The following is a 26,122-nucleotide window of genomic DNA, read 5'->3' as shown; positions in this document are numbered from 1 at the left end:
CACTGCTATTTTACTATGAGGTTAAAAAAAAAACTGGGGAATTAGATGAAGAATACATGAGCAGCTTCAACAATATTGGCAATGACCTAATTCATTAATTCAGTATGAAATTCACACATGTATTTTATGACATGAAACATATACAATATACTAATTCCAAATATTATGTATTAAAATAGTTCTACTGACCATGTGATCAGTGTATGTATATCAAGTATATAATCTTTAAAGTAGTTATATATGCATATAATAAAAAGACAAACATCAAATAGTGAATAGGAAGTAATACTAAATGATCAGATAATATGATTCATATTCATTTGGGCTTTTCTGTATTTTCCAAATTCTTTACCTTAAGCATGTCTATTATTTTTATACTTTTGAAGGAAACCACTAAATATTTTTATTTTTAAGCAGGAAAATATTAAGTACTAAACTGCCACATCCTGTGAAAGTAACTTTCACTGGTCCAGGGGGATCCTAGACAATTTCATTCACTTGCTGATCACAGCAGTGAAACTAGCTTTTCATGCAGGTCATGCAGGTCATCAAGTAAACATCCACAGAGAAATCTTTTCATACCCCTAACTTCTAATTATCTAAAGACAAATTATCTCTGGGGCATTTTTCACCATTACTAAGAATACCTTTTCCTTTCTATTTATCTAATTTACATTCTTCCTTCAAAATCCAGCATAAGTCCATTTGCCTCTGTGAAATCTTAAATGCCTTCTTAGCAAAAATCTCAACTTTGGATATGTTTAGATATTATACTGAATATTTAATCTCAAATTACTCTTTAATTTTGCTCAGTAGTTCTGTTTCCCAAATATATTTTAAATTCTTTAAAGGTAAGAGTTTCCATCTAGTATTTTCTGCTGTCCCTAATATAAAGTTTATTGGTGAGCCTCAATAAATGTCTGTTGATAAACAACTTAATAATATTGAGACTTATATGTAATTAAATAATAAAACAGGAAACAAAATCTGCTTTAAGCCTTTTTCAAGCCCTCTGACTTCTAAATCCTTTGATTTTTAGAGAACAAACTTCTCCATGTTCCTCACTATTCTGATTGATCTTTCTCTTTCTCTTACTGATTAAACTCTCCTTTCTTATCCCCTAAATGAGAGGATCCTTGGCTCTTACTTGTTGTCCCAAAATATTTACCTCCTCCAATAAGAATACCCAGTTAGATATTTTTTAATTAAATATTTTCTTTTTTTTTAAAGTCTATTTGTTTTAAATTTATTTACTTGAAAGGCAAAGTGAGAGCATTCTTCCATCTGCTGGTTCACTCCCCAGATCCCCTGGCTAGGCCAGGCTGAAGCCAGGAGCCAGGAACTCCATCCAGGTCTCCCATGTAAATGTAAGGGACCCCACTTGAGCCACCATCCATGGCATCTCAGGGCGCACATTAGCAGGAAGCCGAATCAGAGCCCAGGCAGAACCCACCACATCATATAACACCAGCACCAGTTGGCATGGCTTTAATACCACCTCCTTGTCTGTTTAGTCCCAAATTTTCAACTCCAACCTTTCCCTCCAATTCCATATTTCCAATAATATCATTTAATTATCTTTAGATATTCCATATGTAACTAATGTGAAAACTAGTAAACTTTTTATCTACCATTCTAAATTTCTTCACTGGCTTTCAAAACTCTGCACTTTATCTTCACTGTTCTTAAACTGAAAATGTTACTGCCTCTGGTTCTCAGGTGTACTCTATATCCCACTGCCTGGCTAATCCTTCTTTAAGTCTAATTTTTATAGTATACCCTCTTGTGTAAGTGTCCACAATGTTACAGGAAAATGTTTCAATATCTTAGTGTGACATTCAAAGCCTCCACAAGGAAGCTCCAAATAACCTTTCAAACTTAAAATTAAAAAAAAAAAAAGAACAAAATCCAATTTATTTATTTATTTATTTGAGAGATGGGGAGGGGGAGAGAGAGAGAGAGAGAGAGAGAGAGGTCTTCCATCTGCTGGTTCATTCCTCAAATGGCTGCAATGGCTGGAGCTGAGCCAATCCAAAGCCAGGAACCCAGAGCTTCTTTCAGGGTTCCCATGTGGGTGCAGGGGCCCAAGCATTTGGACCATCTTCTGCTGCTTTCCCAGGTGCAATAGCAGGGAGCTGGATTGGAAATGGAGCAGCCAGAACTTAAACTGGTGCTCATTTGGAATGCTGGCATGACAGCCCAGGGTTTTAACCCACTGTGCCACAGCACCGGCCCCAGGACTTTGTTCGTCAACATGAACCACTGATTCCCAGATGGGCCTACCTCTTCACTACCATACAGAGTTCCCATCTCAGTTGATTCAATTCCTTCTCCTGGAAAACTTTTCCTCAGCTTCACTAAATTTTATAACTGCCTTGATGTCCAAGTAAAATTGTGACTTCTCTGCAAAATTTTTCTTAACTATTTCAGATTATACTGTGCCTATGCTTTCTGTAAATCTCTACCATCTTTTTACTTGGTGTCACATAATTTAGCACTCAATAGCGTCTTAGTGATTTCACATGACTATTCTTGAATAGGTTATGCTGGGGATTCAGTTCATGCCTTACACTTCCTTAGTGATTCCTATAGGCAATAAATACTGTGTGATATGTTTCATGTAAGTAATATTCTATCACTAATAGCTATATCTTGATGCCATGGTTTGTCCACTATTATAAGGAAATTAAATTGATTTCCACATAATTTGAAGAAAAGAAAGATCAGGTTCTACAACTAAGAAAACTGTGATCAAATGACTTCCATAAAGTCATAATTTACCTGACAAGCTTGGAAAATAATTTGTATTTTTCACATAGCCTGTCAAATATTTCATTCCAAGAACTAAAAAAAGAAACTATCTTTACTTGGCATTTTAACATTGTGCCTGGAAATCTCGAATTGTTATGGACAGAAACCAGGGTACAGCTGACTATATTATTCACTTTTATAATTAAATGCACATACATGATTCAAATAATTTAATCTAAAATCAACATACTTGAGGTTACACCTATGTTTAAAGATAACATTGGTTTAAACTGCAATAATCTGAAAATATGAATGTGAATAAAAACACAATACTTGGGGTTGGTGTTATAATATAGCAGGTAAAGTCACCAACTGCTACACTACACTGGCATCCAATATGGATGCCAGATCATGTCCTGGATGCTCCACTTCCAATCCAGCTCCCTGCTAATGCCCTCAGAAAAGAAGTGGAAAATAGCTCAAGTGCTTGTTTCCCCTGCAGCTACATGGGAGACCAAGATGAAGCTCCTGGCTCCTGGCTTCCATCTGGCTCAGCCCTGGCTATTGCAGCCACATGGGGAGTGAACCAGCAGATGAAAGATCTCTGTTTCTCCCTGTCTCTCTCTCTCTGTAACCATGACTTTCAAATAAGTAAATAAATCTTTTTTTAAAAAAAACCTATTTTACAGAATTTTAAAATTCTATCAGGGTGATGAATAATAGTGTTTTAATGCTGAAGTTATTATTCCCTAAGAATAATTTGTAAAAATGGCTTAAGTATTTCAAAACAGCAAAGTATTAAATTTTTTCTCTTAATGAAATTATTTTCAGAAACCCAAACAAAAAAATTGACAAATATATTTAATATCTAATAAAGCTAAAATTTTAACTTATATCTCATATCTTTTAATGCATCTCAAAATATGAATAGGCATCATCTGAAGAAAGAATCTGAACATATAATTTGTATACCAAACAAATGTATAGGTAGGCCTTGACTTGTAATCTGCTCTGGATTTACAAGTGGAAGGAATTTTTTTTAAACTGTATAATTTAGAGATCATTGGATGAACAATTAACTAAATTTTAGTAATGATGACAACCTCTAAGTACTCATTTTTCAGAGAAAGACTCCAAGCTCAGATTACATCCTCTAAAATTTTTTATGTTGTTGTAATTACTTCTCTCATTTCTAAACAATTGGACCTCTTAAAAAAATGAAATTCCTTAAAAAGAAGATAATTAAAGTAAATTCCATAAAGTCTATATTTACCATTTTTTGGAACTAAAAAATTTACATTAATAGAGGAGTGGCCTAATTAAAAAATGGAGGAGTCTGAATGCAAAAGCACCAACATATTGTTCTCTCCTTTTGTAAGAGTTATAAAACATTATGTTGTGGTCAACTGCTGCCATTGTAGGGATAAATTTATGGGGAAATCACTAACAGAACTTAAGCATGTATTATCTTTGGAACCACGAAACTGGAGTGGGATACACAAAAGGAAGACTCATAACTAAGGAAAATTTTACAAGATTTACACCAAATTTAACAGAAAGGGTTAAGGGATTATTATGCTAAAAATTACCTTAAACATCACTTTTTAAATTTAGTTTGATACAAGAGGTCTTCAGGAATAGAACTCACTTACATTTTTAGAGAACTTAGCTAACAGTTCTATCTAGAAACTGAAAAAAGTGAATATATAATGTTAGTAGATGTGTCAAAGGCTTTAAAGTTGTGGGGATAGATCCAGACCTGTGGGCAGGATGGAGGTGAAGCTAACTTCTTAAAATATAACACATCAAGAATGTTCTGGGAGTATAAGATCTATATTTAGGAATATCTTATTCACTACAGAAATAAAGTACAAAGTATTACAAAATCTAAAAAGGGGTAAGTCCTGTTGGAAATGTCAACAGCAGACTCACTGATACAGTAGCCTAAATATTCAATATTGTCAGATAATTGTACATCACAAAAGTAATTTTGTATAAGATTCTGTCATGAAAATGCTTTTTCTGAGTTGAATTAACTCAATAGTGAGAGATACCATTCCTCAACATTTCTCCTACAGGACATATAACCAAACCTGCTATTAATTTAAAATGTAATAAAATCTATCTAAAAAGAACTGTCTATTGGGATGATTATCACATATTTTAAGATGCCTGACATGTTCCAACTTACCCTGAGTGAAAGTAAGGGTGGAGGCCATGAGACACACCTCTTACTATAGGTGGCAGGCTTGCCCTACAGTCAAATAATTCTGAGTCTGTTTTTAAGGTGAGCAATAGCATTAAGAACCACAAGTTGATCTACATAAGTTTGAAACTTTCTGGAGTATATTTTGCATTCAAGTTTTAAAACTGAGTTAAAACTTAATTATTTATGCAAATAAACTATGATTTTAAAATCATTCCACTCTTTGGGACAGCATTTTAAAGTGAATTTAGGAAGTAATATGTTTCTAAAAATATTAATTCAGCTTTGTACATAGTCTCTGGAAAGTAAATACATTCCAAGAGGGAAGGTAACTCAATATTTCCATGAGTAAAGATAGACTAATTTAGACAAAAAATGAGAAAAAACAAGAATCCACTAAAATGACAGTCTATATTCAAGACAGATTAAGATGCTTATAATTACTACAAATGTGATGTTGCAATTCATGGATAGAAATGTGGGCCTACATTGCAAATGAGAATAGTTAAGCATAAAATAAGTCATGCTGTAAATAAGAATTTAAATTGATATGGAACATAGGATTACAGAGATCAGTTATAATTAGTAGTAGTACTGATAAAACATCAATTTCATGGATGACTAATGATTATCTTTTTATCACAAACAAATTTTTTTCTAGGCAAATATTATTTCTGGGCTTATAAGAAAAATCCAAGGCATGTTTATTATTTTGTGATGAATGTTCACTAATTATTCTGTCCTAATCATGTTCTGAATCTAGGCCCATTCAATATTTAGTTCCCCTTGCCTAGGCCCCAGCAGTACTGTCCAACATAACTTTTTACAACAGCAATATTTTGCAGTGTACACTATGATAACATGTGGATGCTAAGCACTTAAAATGTGGCCAGCGTAACTGAGAAACTGAATTTTAAATTTTATTTAATTACTCAAATTGCTATATGTGACTAGTGCTACCATATTTAACAGTGCAGGTCAGAAGGCTCAAAAAATACGAACAAATGTCCATTGTATTAAGTCTCACTCTAATCAGCTTGTTGAATTCCATAAGCATGATTTTTACAAATGCCTTCAAGAGTGGCATGCCAAAATACCTTTTGTCCTGTGGTTCCTTCTTTATTCAAAATATGACTCAATATATGGTAGTTAACATCTAATAAAACATTCTTACAAATTCAAACTAAAAAATTTTGAAGATTTTTATAGCTATTTATAGTATATTGGTACAACTACACTGACTGATGGCTTGTGTCAATCTGTCTAATATTAGTTTCAGAATGACTAGCATTCAAACTATGAAATATCCACTCCTAAAAATTTTTTTCCATTACCTTTCATAACACAAGAACATCAATTACTACATAGTTTTCAGCTCCATTGGTTAAACACTGCAAAAGGTTGTCAAACCATTTTACCTGACAGACATATTTGTTCTTCCATTTGCTCAGCACACACTGACTGTTTTGCATCAGCTCCTGAAAGACAACAGTAAAAGAGAGAGTGCAGTTGGCTACACACATTGTCATCATAGTTAAAGTGCTTCTAATTCACAAGCAAAAGAAAAAAAAAATCAACATGCCACACAAAGATGCAACTGTTTTGGAACTCTTCACTGGACAAAAGCAGAGCTATCATCACCATGAGAGTTGATCCTTTATGAAAATTAAAGCTGTTGAAAGATGTTTTAAAACAGATTTGTTTGTTGCCATTTTTGAAACTTTTTGAAAGATACCTCCAACTCTTTGAGTGAGTCTCGAAGTTTGTCTGGTCGTCTATTTTTGAGCGTCCAAGGATAATCTCGGGCTGGCAAATAAAACATGTACTACAGTTAGTTAAACATGATTTAAAAAAGGAAACTCTGCTTAGCAGTGTGCCTTAGGAAGATTAAAATAAAACACCTCCATAATTGAGAGGAAGTGGGCTTCATTTCTATCATCAAATGACAACCTCTTGAAAAGCTTTGTCACAGGAACAGAATTTTTACCACACAACAATCTCCCTGATCATAATTTTATGATGACAACCAACAAGGCTTAGAGAATCTCTGTGAAATTTTGGTAGGCCTGTGAATATAGTAATAATTATTGGTAAATGACCCATTCTTTACCACTGAACCAACTTTTTCATGTAAATAATTCAATGTTCAATAAAAAAGAAATTCCAAATTCTCCAAGTGGCCTACTCAGATGTGAAAACGCTCATGAATAAAAATATTGTAAGAAAAGAAATAAAATACAAAAATGATACATAAAAATGAATTTTAAATTGAGTATCAAAGCATCATATAATAAAACTAAGGGGAAAATCTGAGGAAAATTCAAGTTTTCAACTGGAACTAAAAATTCTCTTTTAAATTTAGAATAATACTCTATAGATTCGATGAGAATTTATAAATGAAAAGCTCTTTTTAAATAAATTTAATTGAAAGATCAAATTATTTAGCACAGTAACAATGTTAACCTAAAATAAACTGAAAATAGTTCTGCTTTTAAAATTAGTAAAATGCTAAACTCATTATACTATTTTATCAGAAAAATTAATTTTGCTTTGGAGTCTCTTAACCAATAATTCCAAATAAGAGTTTTATATATATGTGTATGTATATATGAGAGTGTATGTGTATGTGTGTGTTGTGTGTGCAATAACTAAGGGTCCTTCAAATAGTTCAAGGAAAAGTAAAATTAAAAGACAAGATCATCTGATACAAAAAACTTTGAAATCCATGCAGGTTTTTCATAATATGCATTTTCCATGAACCTCATGAGGATTCCTCATATATAGACGGATATTTACATTTCAGAGTAGAAATATTATATATCTCAATTCAGCAAATTAAACTGGTTATATAAACATAATTCTGATATGTACAGAATGTGTATAAACTTTAAAATCTGTGTTGCAGCCACTAATACAGTATTTTAAAAATCTAAACATCATTTCAGCCATTTAAAACAAGAGAGCAAGTAGGATTTTCAACTCCAGCTGAATTCCATATAAAAATCTTAAATTACATTTAACTTAAAGTCATTAAAACCATACTACATCATAGACATATTATATATATTTGACATATATCTGAGAACAAAAAAGACAAAAATGACTAAAGTGCTAACATAGATATTTCAAATTTTATATTCTTAAAATGGGCAAACATTAGCAATTCAGGCAAAATATGAATAAATAAATATTATCAGAATTTAAGCATGGTACTTTTTTAAAATATATTAAATATAGTTAATAACAGAGATTTGGGTTTACATAAGCATATCTTACCAAAACTGATAGAGTTCAACAGTCTAAATGACAAAGATCTAAAAACTATAATTCTTACTGTTATGTTTATATCCCTAAAGAATGGTAATTTGTAATTATAAGAAGTTCCCTATTTGTGCAAAAAGCAGAACATTTTAAAACACTGAACTTTCCAATTTTATAATCCAAAAACACATAAAGCAAGCTTACATTCTGCCAGCCTCTGCTTTTCTTCTAAGTTACCATGCTCTGTCGCTGATATTATGGCAGAGGAGATGAAAAGAAGACAAAAATTAGGAATTATTTGTATTATATATATATGTATATATAATATACATTATATATATGTATATATATATAAAATGTACTATTACATACATTGCTGGAATTAATCTATTCAACTTTAAGAGAGTTGGGAAAAATGTCACAATTTGGATATTTTCATTTCATAAAAGTATTTCTTAAATTTGCACTGAAGAGGCTTACGTAGCACAACAGGTGGGCCAATATCCTGAGCTTCCAATCTCATCAGATAGAGAAGGGAACTGCAACCGAGCCCAGAACAGAAGCTGCTTCAGTCTGTCATCAGAACCATGAAGCCGGCCTATTAACTACCAAGCTAAGCACACAGAATGCTCACACAAGCCCCACTTCAACAGAGACCAAAACAGGAAGTAACTCTAGCTAGAAAGACCTTTTGGCCCATCATAAAACTTCTGGGATTAACAGGATTAATCAGATAAAGAAAATTGATCATTCACTCAGAAATGCCTATTTCAGATATCAGGTGAGGATCCGGGAGGCCAGCATCAGTGGGTCCCACGCATTAACAATGCCCTCTACTGGGACACCAATAAATAAACGTGAAGAGACTATCCTGTTATCAGCCTCATCAGCAGTACAATAAAAATGTTCATCTTCTTCTACCATATTTTATCAATATTGCTTTATTTTATACAGAACAGATAGATATCAACCCTCAGCATTTTTCTAAAGATCTGAAGTTACTTTTCTTAAAATTCAAGAATTTATCTAAAGTTCACAAAAATGTGGTTTTTAATGGTCAATATTTTACACTTTAGAATATTTAGTTTATAAGAAATTAATTGAATAGAATAGGCACTTTACCTGATGGATCTTTCTTGTCATAATACTGGTAGATCCCGATGTCTCTATCTATAGAAAAGAAGAAATAACATTAAATTATGATAAAAAGCTCTGGAGAATAAGAAGCCAAACCATATTATATTGGGGGGAAGGGTAGGGAGGAGAGAAGAAACAGTCTCCTTATGTTACTAGAAATAAAATAGCTCAAAAGCATCTGGACATGGGTTCATCTATTCTAGGGATATGCAGAAACTGGAAAGTTTATCAGTCTAATGAAAAAAGATTTACACAAAACTAGAATGGCATGAGGGAAAGATTAGTAAAGAACTGAAATCAAGGAAGACCAAGTTTTCTCTTTCACACTTCCTCTGATATTTTTCACAGGGCGCTACCAAAAGGAACTGCCACTAAGCAATGCCAAATGAAATCAGTGGATGGAAGAAAATGCCCTAACTGTTGGATTCCAAGCTGTGGCTTTCTTTTCTCCAATTTATAGCTCAAAAGTCTAGTTCCCATCCTACAGCGTTTGGGGGAAATCTGCAGGAAAGAAAGGGAGGATTAGAGGAAGGTATGGATAAATTATTATCTGAAACTTGTTTAGATTCAAAAAGCCTTCCAAACCCATTCAAATTCGGATACTCTGCTGGGGCTACTTAAACAGCAAAGCTAGGCTTCCCAGATGTTGAGACTGATTTAACCGAGGAATCTGTTCTTAAAATTTAAATACAGGGAGTACAAAATAATTTTGTCAATTTTTGTCATATCTATGAATAATGAAATATTTCTTTCATTGAAGTAACATTTGTTTTCTTCCATGCAAAATAACTGTTAACTAACATAAGGAGGATACAACTGTCTTGAAAGAAGTGGAAGCAGTAAGGCTGCCCCCTAGCGACTGGCTGCTCCAGACTTCCTCCTAATTGAATAAAACCACAAAAACACATTAATTACTGCTTTAACTAATATTTTACATATCGTTTTTCAAAACAGTCAATCATGTGTACTTACTGTACTTATTTTTATTCATTATGCCATTAACTGAGACACAGAATGCAATTTATGACTACTAGTTAGACTGGAAATATTTAATAAGGATTCAATGGAAAAACTCATGAGTTTAGCTTCTCAGATGTAGATAATGTTTTATTTCTTAACCTGAAATGTGATTTTATAGGTGCATCTACAATACGCCCTTACAATATGTGTACTTTTCATAACAGATGCTCTATCTTAGTTTTAAATGGGGGGTAGGGGTTTAAAGATTTTATTTATTTATTTGAGAAGGAAAGTTACAGACACAGAGAGAGAGAGAGAGAGAGATATTTGGGTTCACTCCCCAAATCGTCCCAATGGCTAGAGGTAGACCAATCCAAAACCAGGAGCCAGGAGCTTCCTCCAAGTCTCTCACCCTAAAGAAGCTCCTGGCTCCCGGCTTCAGATCGGCGCAGCTCCGGCCATTGTGGCCATCTGGGGAGTAAATCAGCAGATCAAAGACCTCTCTCTCTATTTCTAGCTCTCTCTGTAACTCCTGTCTTTCAAATAAATAAAATAAACATTTTAAAAAAGAAAACATATATTACCCCCAAAGAAATGTGAAACAGAGAACATATGAATATAATTGTACATCTTAGCCATATGTTTGGAATGTCACTTTAATATGATATAAAAACTCCTTTATAATTACCTAGCTTGTAAATACTTATGAATGTAAAATCAGTTATTATGAATAATCCCAAGAAAAAATTGAACACATATGTAACTTAAGAGGAAACAAGAAGTAGGCTTTTGTGCTAGCAATTAAGATGCCCCCATATCAAAGTGCTTGAATTTGAGTCTCAGCTTCACTCCTGATTCCTGCTTCCTGCTAATGATGGTTCATATATTTGGGTCCCTGACACCCACGTGGGAGACCTGGATTGAGTTTCTTGCTCCTGGTTTTGCCCTGGCCCTGTCCTAACTGTTGTGCACACTTGGAGACTGAGTCAGAAGATGAGTTCTCTGGGGATAGCACTGTGAAACAGCAGGTAAAGCTACTGCCTAAAGTGCCAGCACCCAAAATGGGTGTTGGTTTGAGTCCTGGTTGCTCCAGTTCCAAGATAGCTCCCTGCCGATGTGCCTGAGAAAGCAGCAGAGGATGGCCCAAGTGCTTGGGCCCCCACCACCCACAGCACATGGGAAATCTGGGGGAGGCTCTAGGCTCCTGGCTTTGGCTTGGCCCAGCCACAGCAACTGTAGCCATATGGGGAATAAATCACCAGATGGAAGATTTCTCTCTATCTCTCCCTCTCTCTGTAACTCTGACCTTCAAATAAAGAAAGAAATCTTTAAAAAAAAATTCTGTCACTATCTCTCTGCCTCTCAAATAAATAAATAAAAAAGTAAAAAAATTAGACCAATAAAAATTTTCAAAACTAAAAATTAAACTCAAATTTTAAAAAAGTCAATAAATAATTAAAAGGAATTGTTTTTCCATTAACCAGTCTTTCATTAAATATAAAGAAAAGAACATCACTGAGGTACAGAATCCAGACTCTAAGCTATTATTTATAATGGTATAACATATTTGAAAAAACTGAAATTGAGCCAGAGCTCATTTACCCTCAATGTGTAAGGTATTCTTCAAAGACCACAGGTGTAGTTCAGTCAAGCAGAAAGACATCTGACGGCAGACGTAATCTCTGTCCTGTTTAAAAAATAATCAAAAAAGTGCCAATTAGTTATCTTCTATTGCCCCCCAAAAAACTAACATACCTTATAAATGACAAAAATAAAGAATCATTTGCCACTACTGATACTTGAGATACGGTCTTTTAGAATAAACATACTTTATTGTATCCTTGGTTAACCATCCAGAAACAAACTAGAAAAAGGGGGAAATATACTTCTTTTTCTGGATTTAATATGACATCACATTGAGCAATGTGGTAAGAATATATATATATATATATGTATATGTATATGTGTGTATATATATATATATATTTGGGTCTTCAATAGCATATGTTTGGTGAAGGCTCTGAGTATATTTAGAATTATTTAGTATTTAGGCATTTTTCAAAAAGTTGTATTTATAAGGAAAAGAAAAATCTGTTAAGTAGTTGTTAAGTTCAAGGACATTTTGTGGTGCATATTTTATATATAAAGCAAATATTTATAATCTCTTACATATAAACAGGCTAATTAAAGGGGAATTTGCAAGGTAAATGATATATAGTTACTATTGTAAGAAATACAATTACTCAAAAGTAAATGGTGTGAAAACACATTAGCATTCAGACTAGTTTGTTAATCTGCAGTTATGATGGATCCAGATCATCTATTCTAACTACATTTTTTTAAATAACTAGACTAGTAAAAATATGCATATTCTATTTCCTCCCATTTTAATAGTAGAGGTTAGTAATGGATACTATTAACATCTTTTTTTTTCTTTAACAAGTAGAACATTATCAATATAGAATGGTTGGGGAAAAGACCAGTCTAAATAGAAAAGAAAAAAAGTCAATATTTTCCATATATTTGAAGGAAATTTACACAATTTTCAAATGTTTGCTTAGAAATACATATGGTACTATATATTAGTAATACACTTAGCAATTTATTGACTTAGCTGAAAAGCAAAGTGACAGTGAGAGGGAGAGAGAAAGGGGAAGAGAATGTTCCTTCCATTTGTTCACTCTCCTAAAGGCCTCAATAGCCAGGTCTGGGCCTGGCTGAACCTAGGAGCCAAGAACTCCCTCCCAGTCTCCCACATGATGGCATCAGTCTAGAGTACTTAACCAGTCTTCTATCGCCTTCCCAGGCAGATTAGATAGAAGCTGGATAGGAAGCAAAGCAGACAGAATTCAAAGCAGCACTCCAATATCCAGTAGGTTTCACAAATAGCAGCTTACTTGCTGTGCCATTTCACCAGCTTCACATACATAAATTTAAATTATGGGCATTTTCTTTTTAAGCTAAAATTCTCTTTACAATAAACTTCAGAATAATAAAGTTTAAGAGGTATTTTAAGACAACTTTCATTGGAGGAAACGTTTTCAGCTTCTTTAATATTAGGAGGGATGAAAAATATTTCCAGCACTGGCACTATGACAAAACAGGTAAAGCCGCTGCTTGCAGTGCCGGCATCCCATATGGGCGCCAGCTCCAGTCCTGGCTGCTCCACTTCTGATCCAGCTGTGCTATGGCCTGGGAGAGCAGTAGAAGATGGCCGAAGTCCTCATGTGGGTCCTCAAGACCCACGTGGAGACCAAGAAGAAGCTCCGGGCTCCTGGCTTCAGATAGGTACAGCTCTGGCCATTTTGGCCAATTGGGGAGTGAACCAGCAGATGGAAGACCTCTCTCTCTCTCTCCCTCTCCTTCTCTGTGTAACTCTGACTTTCAAGTAAATAAATAAATCTTCAAAAAAAATATTTCCTATACTATTCATGCGTGATAATTCAAAAATAATTTTAGATATAATACAAACTTCCTTGGCCCTTCCTGCACCTTTACATTTGACCTCAGTGCACCTACAATTATCAATAAACATGTATGTTCAACTAACAAGTCACACTGTGTTAAGAATCAAAACTTCAGGGGCCGGTGCCATGGCATAGGTTAATCCTCCACCTGCGGCGCCAGCATCCCATATGGGCACTGGTTCTAGTCCCGGCTGCTCCTCTTCCAATCCAGCTCTCTGCTGTGGCCTGGGAAAGCAGTAGAAGATGGCCCAAGTGCTTGGCCCCTGCACCCACACAGGAGACCAGGAAGAAGCACCTGGCTCCTGCCGTTGCAGAAAAAAAAAGCCATTTGGGGAGTGAATCAGTGGATGGAAGACCTTCCTCTCTCTGTCTCTCCCTCTCACTGTCTGTAACTCTACCTCTCAAATAAATAAATAAAATCTTTAAAAGAAAAAAAAAAAAAGAATCGAAACTTCAGTATAAAAAAATGTAGCAGCATAGAAGGGCCCAATCCTACCTACACTAGGGCTGGGAGAAAGCTAAAGACATTGTAAAATATTATGGGTCTCCAAAGAAGCACAGAATCTCAGTAGTTTAATGATTAAATGATGATGATTGGGACCAGCACGGTGGCATCGAATGTTTAAGCCTCTCCCTGTAGTGCCAGCATCCAATATGGGCACCAGTTCCAGTCCCAGCTGTTCCACATCCAATCCAGTTCCCTTCCAAAATGCCTGGGAAAGCAGAGGATGGCCCAAGTTCCTGGGCTCCTGCACCCACTCGGGAGACCTGGAAGAAGCTCCTGGCTTCGACCTGGTCCAGCCCTCACCCTTGCAGCTATTTGGGGAGTGAACCAGCAGATGCAAGGTTCATTCATTCTCTCTCTCTCTCTCTCTCTCTCTCTCTCTCTCTCTCCTTCTCTCTCTCCTTCTCTCTCACTCCATCTCTGCATTCAAATAAATACATAACATAAATAAATAAAAATAAAATGATGATGAATAAAACAGATAATACTTATTCCAAACATGTCAGATGCTGAATCCTCATAGCTGCTTTTTAGGGTAATACCACTAAGAGTACTTTCTTTCCATAATGAAGAAACTGAGGCACAGAGAAGTGTCAGAGCCAGCAGGTAGCATAGTAACTACACAGACTAGCTCTAGAATCTGCTCACAATTGTAGTGCTGTACTGCAGTGGTGTATACAGATGTGCAGGACAAAGCACACACAGTAGTTTGAATAAAAGAATGGCAATTCCAAGGATGGCAACAGATAGAAGTACATGGTGGAAAGTGATGGAAAATGATAGAAAGATGAAGCTGAAAAGAGTTTTAAGGAAACAGACTGTAATAATGATAGCAAACTCTCTTGCAGTGAAAAGTGCAAGTAAAGTGTAAAGTATAAGATGAAACAAAGGATCACCTGATACCTGGTGCTGGCTGCCTACACAACTGTGGAATGGGAGAGCTAGTGAACTTTGAGTAAGTATGACTGTACTCTAGAGAGGATGCAGATCACTATCACCAAGCAGTAGAGAAAAAGATATTAGACTAAATGATTTTTCATTTCACCTAATTGTTATCTTTCAGTATTGTCACCTTGGAAGTAATTTTAATGAGGCTGCCATTACTCCAAATATTCCCAAAGCAGTGTTCTTTAGAATTACATTCAGTTAGTTTCATGAGGCTTATATCAGAATTATTATAGGTACACATTTTAAAAACTAAAATATACTGCATTTTAAACTGCACCATTCTCGCTTGGATAGGTAAGGTCTAAAATGGTCGTTTGAAAAAAATCAGGGGGGCCGGCGCCGTGGCTCACTAGGTTAATCCTCTGCCTGCGGCGCCGGCATTCCATATGGGCGCCGGTTCTAGTCCCGGCTGCTCCTCTTCCTGTCCAGCTCTCCACTGTGGCCCACGAAGGCAGTGGAGGATGGCCCAAGTCCTTGGGCCCCTGAACCCACATGGAAGACCAGGAAGAAGCACCTGGCTCCTGGCTTCCAATCGGCATAGCTCCGGCTGTAGCGGCCATTTGGGAGGTGAACCAACGGAAGGAAGACCTCTCTCTCTCTCTCTCTCTCTCTCTCTCTCTCACTGTCTAATTCTGCCTGCCAAATAAATTTTTAAAAAATCAGTTAACTCATTTATTTTACATATTTTAGCTTAAAATATGAATCCTGGAATCTCACTGCCTATTTAACTATTCTAACTTCTCAGCTCACTAGCTTACCAGCTATAAAATGGGTATGTTAAAGTACCTAACTCAGGACTATTTTAAGGGCACATTTACTCATTACCTTACCACTGCCATTGCTACTATTACTTAACATGAATATCACTATGAAAAATAGAATAATATATAGTAATTTCAGAGTGTGAAATGAATGAATAAGTACTAAGTATAACAGGTGATTTATACTGTAAAAATATTCATATGTACAGAAGTTTCTATATAAGAGAAGGTATGTGATTTAGGACACACAAATGAGTTAATATTTCATTGTAAGTAAGGAATAAATTATGTGATGAAATATGCATATTTTCTGATAGAGAATCAAAACTCATCAACCTATACAGCAAACTAGAAAATTCAAAAATCACATTCCTCAACTTAGTGTTTATTCACAGACCATAATTATGACTTATGGCAATTTGGGTAACGACAAGGCTGAAGTTGAGCTGTGTGTGACTACATAAAATTATTTTCTCATTTAAATGAAATATATATAAAATTTTATATGGGAAACCAAAAGAGTTGAACTTTCACTTGCATATCAAGAGAGGACAACACTTGAAATTCTATTTTTCAGTTTAAGTCAATTCAGTAATAAAGAAGGTTGGTTAAAAGCTTCTCCTGTTAGCAGAAGTAGAAAGTACAGTACAACTTTCTTCATAACCCACATTGGCTATTTATAAGAAATAGAAACATCTTTAACTTGAAAAACCGACAGGTCCACTGCCCATATCTTTACTAAGTTTGGAAGTCCTAAACTTCTCAGAAATTATGGTGTTGGGGAGAGTAAGCAAAACGAGTTGTGTAGAAATCTTCAAATGCCAAGACTAAAGCTGTTAATCCTTTGCATTTGGACACAGGGGAAATTCTGAGAATAGTACAGTATGGAGTCTACGACCTCATTTGTCTTCTAGCTCAATATTCAAGGATTCACATCTATTCCAATAGGCATTGGAAGACTCTGAAAAAGGTACAGACTCTTTGTTAAAATGTTCTGATGTACAAACAATGCTCCCCTAGCTTCTCATTAAAAAGGACACAAAAAAAGGGCAAGAATGACATTCTTATTCTACTTTATAAAGGACACTTCTGCAGCCCTACAGAGAACATATAGTAATAAGGACAGAGAAGTGGCCACAAGGGTGGTGCCCATGAGAAAGAAGGCAGAAAACAACGTCCTCAGTGAGAGTCGTGGTTTTCAGACAAAACAGAATCTATATCCAAGCAGATGTGGTAGTCAAAGAGAAGTGTATACCACCTGGATAAACAGCATCAATAATCAGCAATGGAACAGGTCCAGCAAAACGTGGATGAAGAAAATGGCCGTAAGTAAACGACTCATTTATGAAGACATCAAAACCCTTGTGGACTCCCTAAGGTACATGTGATTGAGGGCTCTATAAGGCATTAGCAGCATGACCAAAGACAGTCAAATTCAGATTATTCATCCTTCTTTTTTCCTGGAAGTCTTGCCATCTTTACAAACTGTACCTTTTTTTTTTTTTTTTAAGAATTTTTTAAGACCTTTAAAATGTCTTGCATTTTACTCAAGAATGCCATCAGTTAAAAAAGAATGCTGATAATTTCCTGGTATGAAAAATCCGCCTGGAGGAAAGTAGTCAAGACTGAGCTTGTATTATTCAAATATTGTATTAGAGCATAAATAGTTGTTTTGAAGGAAGGAAGAAAAGAATTTCAGAAGAATGCTGGATTCTGCATTTTGGGAAGCAGTAGTGGTCAGGGATTTAAAAGGTACTAAAATAGGGGGTGCCTACACAAGGAAACGGAAAAATGCTGCACTCTAAGAATGCCAGTGCATTTCTCTCAGGGATAAACCCAATGCCCATGACATGAAAGAATAAATGTAGCTGTATAGGGCAAAGGGAATGAATAAAAAACATAGCAAAATATCCTAATATTTAATAGGAAAATGAACCATCCAATGAAAAGAACAGCAGAATGAAAATCATAAACAAAAATTAACCCATAATTAAAATTTTCATTTATTTTTAAGTATCTTTTTACCCTTACAATTTGCTTTTCTATTATATAAGGCAGTTGATGGTAGTCTCACATGTCTTAGAAGGCCATCCTCAATCCAAGCTTCTAGTCTACATGAGAGAATATGCAGCATAATCTTTGTAAAGATTCATTTTATTGGATCAGCACTGTGGCACAGCAGGTTAAAACCCCAGCCTGCAGTGCCAGATTTCCAAATGAGCACAGGTTTGAGTCCCAGCTGCTTCACTTCTGATCCACCTCCCTGCTAATGTCCTGGGAAGGCAGCAGAGGATGGCCCAAGTACTTGGGCCCCTGTACCCATGTGGGAGACCCAGAAGAAGCTCCTGGCTCCTAGCTTCAGATTGACCCAGCTCTGGTCGTCGCAGCCATTTGGGAAGTGAATCAGCAGATGGAAGTCCTCTCTCTCTCTCTCTCTCTCTCTCTCTCTCTGTAACTCTGCCTTTCATACAAATAAAATAAATTTTGTTTTAGATTTATTGTATTTATTTGAAAGGCAGAGTTACAGAGAAAAAGAGAGAGAGTTAGAGACAGAGAGGGAGAAATATTCCATATGCTGGTTCATTCCCTAAATGGTCACAAAGGCCACGTCTGGGCATGGCCAAAGCCAGGAGCCAGGAGCTTCTTCAGTTTTCCCAGGTGGGTGCAGGGGCCTAAGGACTTGGGCCATCTTCTGCTGCTTTCCCAAGCACGTTAGCAGGAAGCTGGATTGGAAGTGGAGCAGCCAGGACTCGAACCGGTACAAATATATGATTTCAGCATTGCAGGCAGTACCTTAAGCCACTACACCATAACACTGGCCCTAAACAGCATAACTTAAGTTGAGCTTGACTAGGGTAGGGTAGGCAGTTGGTGTAGTGGCTAAGACCTTGTTTAGGAGGTCCACATCCAATACTGGAGTGCCTGGGTTCAAGGCTCATGCTTACTTTTGATTCCAGCTTACTGCTAATGAACATCCTAGGAGGCAACAGTAATGGCTCAAGTTCCTGGGTCCCTGCCACACGGGATAAGAAGATGAAGTTCTAGGATCCTGGCTTTAGCCTGGCCCAGTTCCAGCTGCTATAGTCATTTGCAGAGTGAACCAGCAGATGGAAGATCAGTCTGTCACCGTCTCTCTCCCTGTTTCTCTTTCAAAGAAATAAATAAATATTTTTAAACAAATGAAACAGGTCTTTAAAATAATAAATAAGAATAAGTAGAGTTTGTCTGAATTTAGGATGGTTATTTTCTTATATGAGGAAGAATCTATGATAGCCCAAATTTTGAAGATCCCAGAAATCCTTTATTTTCTATTTATATCCTCAAAATTCAGCATTTAAAGACTTCCCTTCATTTTGGATAGCTTTAAAGTAAATTAATATTTATTTCTCTTGAGAATAATTTTCACCATATATGCTAAATTTTGAGAAAGTTATGTAAAATTGGATATTCTAACTAATACAATATTCATAATCCTTTGAAAAACAAAATAACTATGCTTAGAAGTAGAGATTACCTGTTACTGAGCTTGTATTATCCAAATGTTGTGTTAGTGCACAAATAATTGTTTTGAAGGCAGGAAGAAAAAAATTTCAAAAGAATGCAAGATTCCATAAAATTCTTGCCTTCTACCAATGTAGTTTAATATGTATGAAGTTCTCTGACTTCTGAAGTCAGCTATTTTCGCTGCTATGGGCAGGACTGAAAGCTTGAGGGCAAATAAAATCCTAATGTAAAACATGGTGACACAGAGAGAATTAAGAAAGAGAAGACACTGCTGTAGTTATAGCAGAGATAAATGATCTCATGGCACCAACACATTTAAAATGAATGTGTGTTGGCAAAAACACAAAAAGCCTAAGGGAATCTTTCTTGAGCGTACACTTAGAACATATACTTGTTACTTATTACCAATAAATTTTCTGAGGAATATCTGTTCACTAATGCAAAAGATACAGCATACTAGATTTTAGCTTGTAAGAAGTTCTGAGTTCCATTCCATAGTAGAGTGACTACAATTATGTTGATCAGTTGTGTATTTTGTTATGGAAAAACAAAACCTGGTTAACAGGGTTTTGGATGTTTTCATTATAATGAAATGTTAAATGTTTGAAGAGAAATATACTTACTATTATTACACATTACACAGTGTATATATGTACTAAAATATCACATAGATGCCAAAAATATGTACAACTCTTATCTCTGTTAAAATCTTTTAAAAGTACAAATTTTTAAAGAAGGTTTAATATTGAGCCAATTGCATAGGAAGACACTTTCTCTGTGTCTCCAAGAATTTCCACTAATGATAATTGGAATAAAAATGTAAACTATGGGCCGGTGCTACGGCTCATTTAGCTAATCCTCCACCTGCAGCGCCGGCACCCCAGGTTCTAGTCCCAGTTGGGGCACCGGGTACTAGTCCTTGTTGCTCCTCTTCCAGTCCAGCTCTCTGCTGTGGCCCAGGAGGGCAGTGGAGGATGGCCCAAGTGCTTGGGTCCCTGCACCCACATGGGACACCAGGAGGAAGTACCCAGCTCCTGGCTTCGGATCGGCGCAGCGCCGGCCGTAGTGGCCATTAGGGGAGTGAACCAACGAAAGGAAGACCTTTCTGTCTCTCTCTCACTGTCTATAACTCCCTCTCTGTTTCTCTTTCTGTCTAACTCTGCCTGGCAAAAAAAAAAAAAAAAAAAAAAAAAAAAAAAAAAAAGTAAACTATGACAAAAATGTTCAAAAATAAAGACTCCTAAATAATATGAATATATTTTAATGGGAAGAGGTCAATTGACTGTAAACCATGATATTTATTTATTAGCCAGAGAGAGAGAGAAAGGCAGACAGAACTCCCATCCTCTGGTTCACTCCCTAGCAGAAAGAATAACAGAAAAGGGAAAGCTCCCAACCACTGGTTCACTCCCTGAATGTCCACAACAGCTAGGCCTGTACCAGGGCCTGCCAGAAGCTCAAACCCAATTCAGGTTTCCAAGGTAGGTGGTAGGTGCTCAATTACCTGAGCCATCACAGCTATCTCCCACAGTGTGCATGGTGGAGAACCAGTAGTCTGCGCAAGAGCCAAGAACTGAGCCTGAGCTCTCCAACATGGGACACGTGTGACTTAACTGTTATACTAAATACACCCTCTCAATAACATGAACTTACCACTCATTAGTTATATTAGGTAATTATCTAATAATCACTAGATAATTCTCAAATTATACAGAATTCAATGTATGGGTCCGCAAACTTTTGTTCAGTGTCATCAACACAGTATTACACTGGAGCCAGCACATGGTATAGTTGGTTAAGACACCATCCGCAGTGCTGGCATCCCATATGGGTGCCAGTTTGAGTCCCAGCTGCTCACTTCCTATCCAGCACTCTGCCAATGTGCCTGGGAAAGCAGCAGAAGAAAGCCCAAGTGCTAGGGCCTTGCACCCACGTGGGAGACCCAGAGGAAGCTTCTGGTTCCTGGCTTTGGCCTGACCCAGCACGGGCCATTACAGCAACTTGGGGAGTGATCCAGTGGAGGATCTCTCTCTGTCCCTCCCTCTAATTCGTACTTTCAAATAAATAAATAAATCTTTTTAAAAAATATAGAGTATTACAGTAATACCTATTAATCATATTCATTAACATATTTAGTCAATGGCATGTTACCTAAAATAAGCAATTTTTCTAAACATTCAACACTTAAACCAAATAACTAAGCAATGATAAAATTTGTGTCAAAGGGCAGGAATCTCAAAATAAGGAAACCTCAAGTCTGAACTAAACTTATCATATCAAAACATTCGAGAACAAGAAACCACTGGCTCATCTGCACTTCACAGAACTTATGAATGATATTTAATTATACATCACAAACACTTTAAGCACCTTATATGTATGACATATTACTGTAATTCACAGATACAGATTTCTTCAGTCTAACGCTCTCCCAACTGAGCTATTTTGCCTCCCTGATCACAGATACAGATTTTTAAAACAGGGTCTTGGGGCCGGCACTGTGGTGTAGTGGGTAAAGCCGCCAACTGCAATGCCGGCATCCCATATGGGTGCGGATTCTAGTCCTGGGTGCTCTACATCCAGTCCAGCTCTCTCCTATGGCCTGGGAAAGCAGCAGAAGAATGCCCAAGAACTTGGGCTCCTGCACCCATGTGGGAGACCTGGAAGAAGCTCCTGACTCCTGGCTTCGGATCAGCACAGCTCCGGCCATCACAACCAATTGGAGAGTGATCCAGGAGATGGTAGTGCCCCCCATTCCTCCCTCCTTCCCTCTCTCCCTCTCCCTTTCTCTAGTTCACCTTCTCTCTGTGTAAGTCTGACTTTCAAACAAATAAAGTAAATCTTTAAAAAAAAAAAAAAAACAGGGTCTCAATTATCAAATAGCTTATAATCCAATATAGTACATAAAATAACCACCAAAACAATACTATGAAGTTTGTGGTAAATGTGTTTATGTTAAGTTTAACAATGTAAACAGTTCTGGGTGTTCAGTTGTAGTTCTAGTTTGATTTTGAAAAATTATCTTATAAAGTAGAGGGTAGTTGAGGATTGTTGGTTTTGCCTTTTTTTTGTTGTTGTTAGGTTTCTGCTAAACACAATAGATAAAAAGGAGGAAACAAGATACAAAAGCATAGAATAGAAAAGATGAAAGGTTTATTTGAGGAATAGTAAGAAATCTGGTTTGATGCACAGGCAGAGGAGATAAACTATACTAAGAAAGTCTTTGAATCTCAAATTTAGGATTAAGACTTAATATTTGCAAGGTAGCTAATGGGAAATAATGAAAGGTTCCTGATGTAGGAAGGTATTTTTTTTCACTTTTATTTAATAAATATAATTTTTTCCAAAGTACAACTTTTGGATTATAGCAGTTTTTTCCCCCCATAACCTTCCTCCCACCCACAACCATCCCATTTCCCACTCCCTCTCCCATCCCATTCACATCAAGATTCATTTTCAATTATCTTTATATACAGAAGACCTATTTAGTATATATTAAGTAAAGATTTCAACAGTTTGTGCTGGGTCAGGCCAAAGCCAGGAACCACACAGATACACAAAGTATAAAGTACTATTTGAATACTAGTTATACCATTAATTCACATAGTACAATATATTAAGGACAGAGATTCTACATGGAGAGTAAGTGCACAGTGACTCCTGTTTGCTGATTTAACAATTGACACTCTTATTTATGGTGTCAGTAATCACCCGAGGCTCTTGTCATGAGTTGCCAAGGCTATGGAAGCCTCTTGAGTTCACCAACTCTGATCTTATTTAGACAAGGTCACAGTCAAAGTGGAAGTTCTCTCCTCCCTTAGGAAGGTATTTTAAAAATTGTAATCAATAAATCAGAAATGTTGTTGGAAAGTTAACTGAGTGCGTGGAATACTGGAGGAATAGAGGCAGAATTAAAAGAGCTGACCTGTTAGAAAGAAAATTAAAATAACTGATAGGAGCCGGAGCTGCAGCACAGTGGGTTAAAGCCCTGACTTGAAGCACCGGCATCCCAATGGACGCCGGTTCTAGTGCCGGCTGCTCCTCTTCTGATCCAGCTCTCTGCTATGGCCTGGGAAAGCAGTAGAAGATGGCCTAACTCCTTGGGCCCCTGCACCCACATGGAAGACCCAGAAGAAGCTCCTGGCTCCTGACTTCAGATCAGTGCAGCTCCGGCCATTGTGGCCATCTGAAGAGTGAACCAGTGGATGGAAGACCTCTCTGTCTCTACCTCTCTCTGTAACTCTTTCAAATAAATAAAATAAATCTTTCAAAAAAATAACTGATAACATTTGCATTCAGCAAAAAGGATCTGAATTTGTGAAGGTGGCAGATGGATTGTAAAAGAAGAAATTCAAGTGATCTTTTGATGAAGAAGTCAATAGCACATCAGCACTGATGAATCATGGAAGGAAGAAGGAAGAATCTGAAGTGACCACTCAGAGCTGAGGACCTGGTTACTGCACAAATAGTAAACCTTACCTTAAACATGCGTCCACTGAACAGGCATGCCTGTATCACATGTGGCTGTTAAAAGGGTACCAAAGCCAGCGCCGCGGCTCACTAGGTTAATCCTCTGCCTGCGGCGCCAGCACTCTGGGTTCTAGTCCTGGTAGGGGTGCCGGATTCTGTCCTGATTGCTCCTCTTCCAGTCCAGCTCTCTGCTGTGGCCAGGGAAGGCAGTGGAGGATGGCTCAAGTGCTTGGGCCCTGCACCCGCATGGAAGACCAGGAGGAAAGCACACGGCTCCTGGCTTCAGATCAGTGCAGTGTGCTGGCAGTAGCAGCCATTTGGGGGGTGAACCAACGGAAGGAAGACCTTTCTCTCTGTCTCTCTCTCACTGTCTAACTCTGTCGGAAAAAAAAAAAAAAAAAAAAGGTACCAGGACACTCCATCTGTTCACAATCACTGCCTCAATTACTCAATCCACACACCTCAATTGTCCTAGCCACTGATCTGGTTACTTGGTATTCTGTCACACTTTAGCTTTGTACCTCAGCTTGTAACTATGGTTCTTCCTCGTCATTCTTCTTTGTCATACTTGGTTCCCAGGAACCCCTTACCCAGACTTGTTCCCACTGGATTTATCTGAGTTTCAAGGTCAGGATTTGGAATGAAACATATATGGGAGGCTGGCACTGTGGCGTAGCAGGTAAAGCTGCTTCCTGCAGTGCAAGCACCTGATATGGGCACCAGTTCAGGTCCCGGCTGCTCCACTTCTGATCCAGCTCTCTGCTAACATGGAAGAAGCTCCTGGCTTCGAATCAGTGCAGCTCCAGCCACTGTGGCCAACTAGGGAGTGAACCAGCAGATGGAAGACTATTTCTGTCTCTCCTTCTCTCTTTGTGTAACTCTGACTTTCAAATAAATAAGTCTTAAAAAAAAACATATATGGAAACTGGTTAGTCTAGAAGAAGAGCAAGTTTTGCTCAAGTTATTTTTAAGACTTTTACTTATTTATTTTGGAGGTAGAGTTACAGACAGTGAGAGGGAAAGACAGGGAGAAAGGTCTTCCATCCACTAGTTCACTCCACAACTAGCCAGAGCTGAGCCAATCAGGAGCCAGGAGCCTCTTCAGGGTCTCCCACACAGGTGCAGGGGCCCAAGCATGTCAGCCATCTTCTACTGCTTTCCCAGGCCATAACAGAGAGCTGCATTGGAAGAGGAACAGCTGGGAGTAGAATGGTTGCCCATATGGGATGCCAGCACCGTAGGCAGAGGATTAACCTACTGCGCCACAGTGTCAGCCCATTGCTGGTGTTATTAAGTGGAATTCAAGACACAATGGGAGTTTAAGGTAAAAGGGAGTCACCTGGATAGATACCACCAGCTGGTAGCTAGAAATATAGAACTAGGGCCTAGACTACCTAAAAATTATTTGGGAGCAAGGGAAACTTCATAGCCCAGCAGGTTAAGATGCCATCTGCAAAATCAGCATTCAATATTGAAGTACCAGTTCAAGTCTCTGCTGCTCTGCTTCCAATCTGGCTCCTTGCTAATGTACCTGGGAAAATAGCAGGTGGTGGTCCAAGTATTTTGGGCTCTTCCACTCATGTCAGAGACTAGATGGATTTCCAGACTCCTGGCTTTGACCTGGCCCAGTTGTAGGCACTGTAGACGTTTGGGAAGTGAACGAGTGGATTGAAGATCTCTTTCTCTATCACTCTGCCTTTCAAAGAAATAAATATTTTAAAAATAAAAATTGTTTTGGAATTTTCTAAATGAAAAATAAAGTTAAAGCAACTAAATAAGATCCTCAGAAGGGTAATAAAGTCAAGAATAGATGTTGTGTTAATTCTTCTACATGGAGACAATGAAAAAGATAGACTAAAGGGTGAGCATTTGGCAAAGCAGATTAAGACACCACTTGGGATCCCCACCAGACTTCCCAGGTTCCAGTCTCTGCTCCACTCCCAATTCCAGCTTCTTGCTGATGCCCATACTGGGAGGCAGAAGGTCACAGCACAAGCAGCTGGGTCCTTATCTTGCATGGAGGAGATGCACATCAACTTCCCGACTCCTAGCTTTGACCTGGCACAGCCCTGGCTGCTGGGGACATCTGAGGAGTGAACCACTGGATGGGAGATTGATCTCTCTCTAATATCTCTCTCTAATATAAAAAATA

The 26,122-nt window shown here is 37.2% G+C and overlaps 1 protein-coding gene across 12 annotated transcripts in view; it reads right to left on the bottom strand.

The window, feature by feature from the left end:
- WDPCP (WD repeat containing planar cell polarity effector) overlaps nucleotides 1–26,122 on the bottom strand; it is a 321,214-nt gene that overhangs the window by 210,270 nt on the left and 84,822 nt on the right. For all 12 annotated transcript variants that reach the window (XR_016229321.1, XM_051842841.3, XM_051842854.3 and 9 more), the window contains 5 exons: nucleotides 11,918–12,002; nucleotides 9,341–9,388; nucleotides 8,423–8,467; nucleotides 6,693–6,763; nucleotides 6,376–6,435 (listed from right to left, as the gene is read on the bottom strand). Coding sequence is in view for 11 of the 12 variants with exons in the window: in XM_051842841.3 (XP_051698801.3) it covers nucleotides 6,376–6,435; nucleotides 6,693–6,763; nucleotides 8,423–8,467; nucleotides 9,341–9,388; nucleotides 11,918–12,002 (309 nt within the window). In the remaining variant the exon portion in view is untranslated. The remainder of the gene's footprint in view (nucleotides 1–6,375; nucleotides 6,436–6,692; nucleotides 6,764–8,422; nucleotides 8,468–9,340; nucleotides 9,389–11,917; nucleotides 12,003–26,122) is intronic.

This window comes from Oryctolagus cuniculus, chromosome 2 (genome assembly GCF_051225735.1).
Source record: "Oryctolagus cuniculus isolate XC-2025 breed Fujian yellow rabbit chromosome 2, ASM5122573v1, whole genome shotgun sequence".
Classification (NCBI taxonomy): domain Eukaryota; kingdom Metazoa; phylum Chordata; class Mammalia; order Lagomorpha; family Leporidae; genus Oryctolagus; species Oryctolagus cuniculus.
The sequence above is the reverse complement of the archived record's forward strand: the minus strand, read 5'-3'. Positions and strand labels throughout refer to the sequence as shown.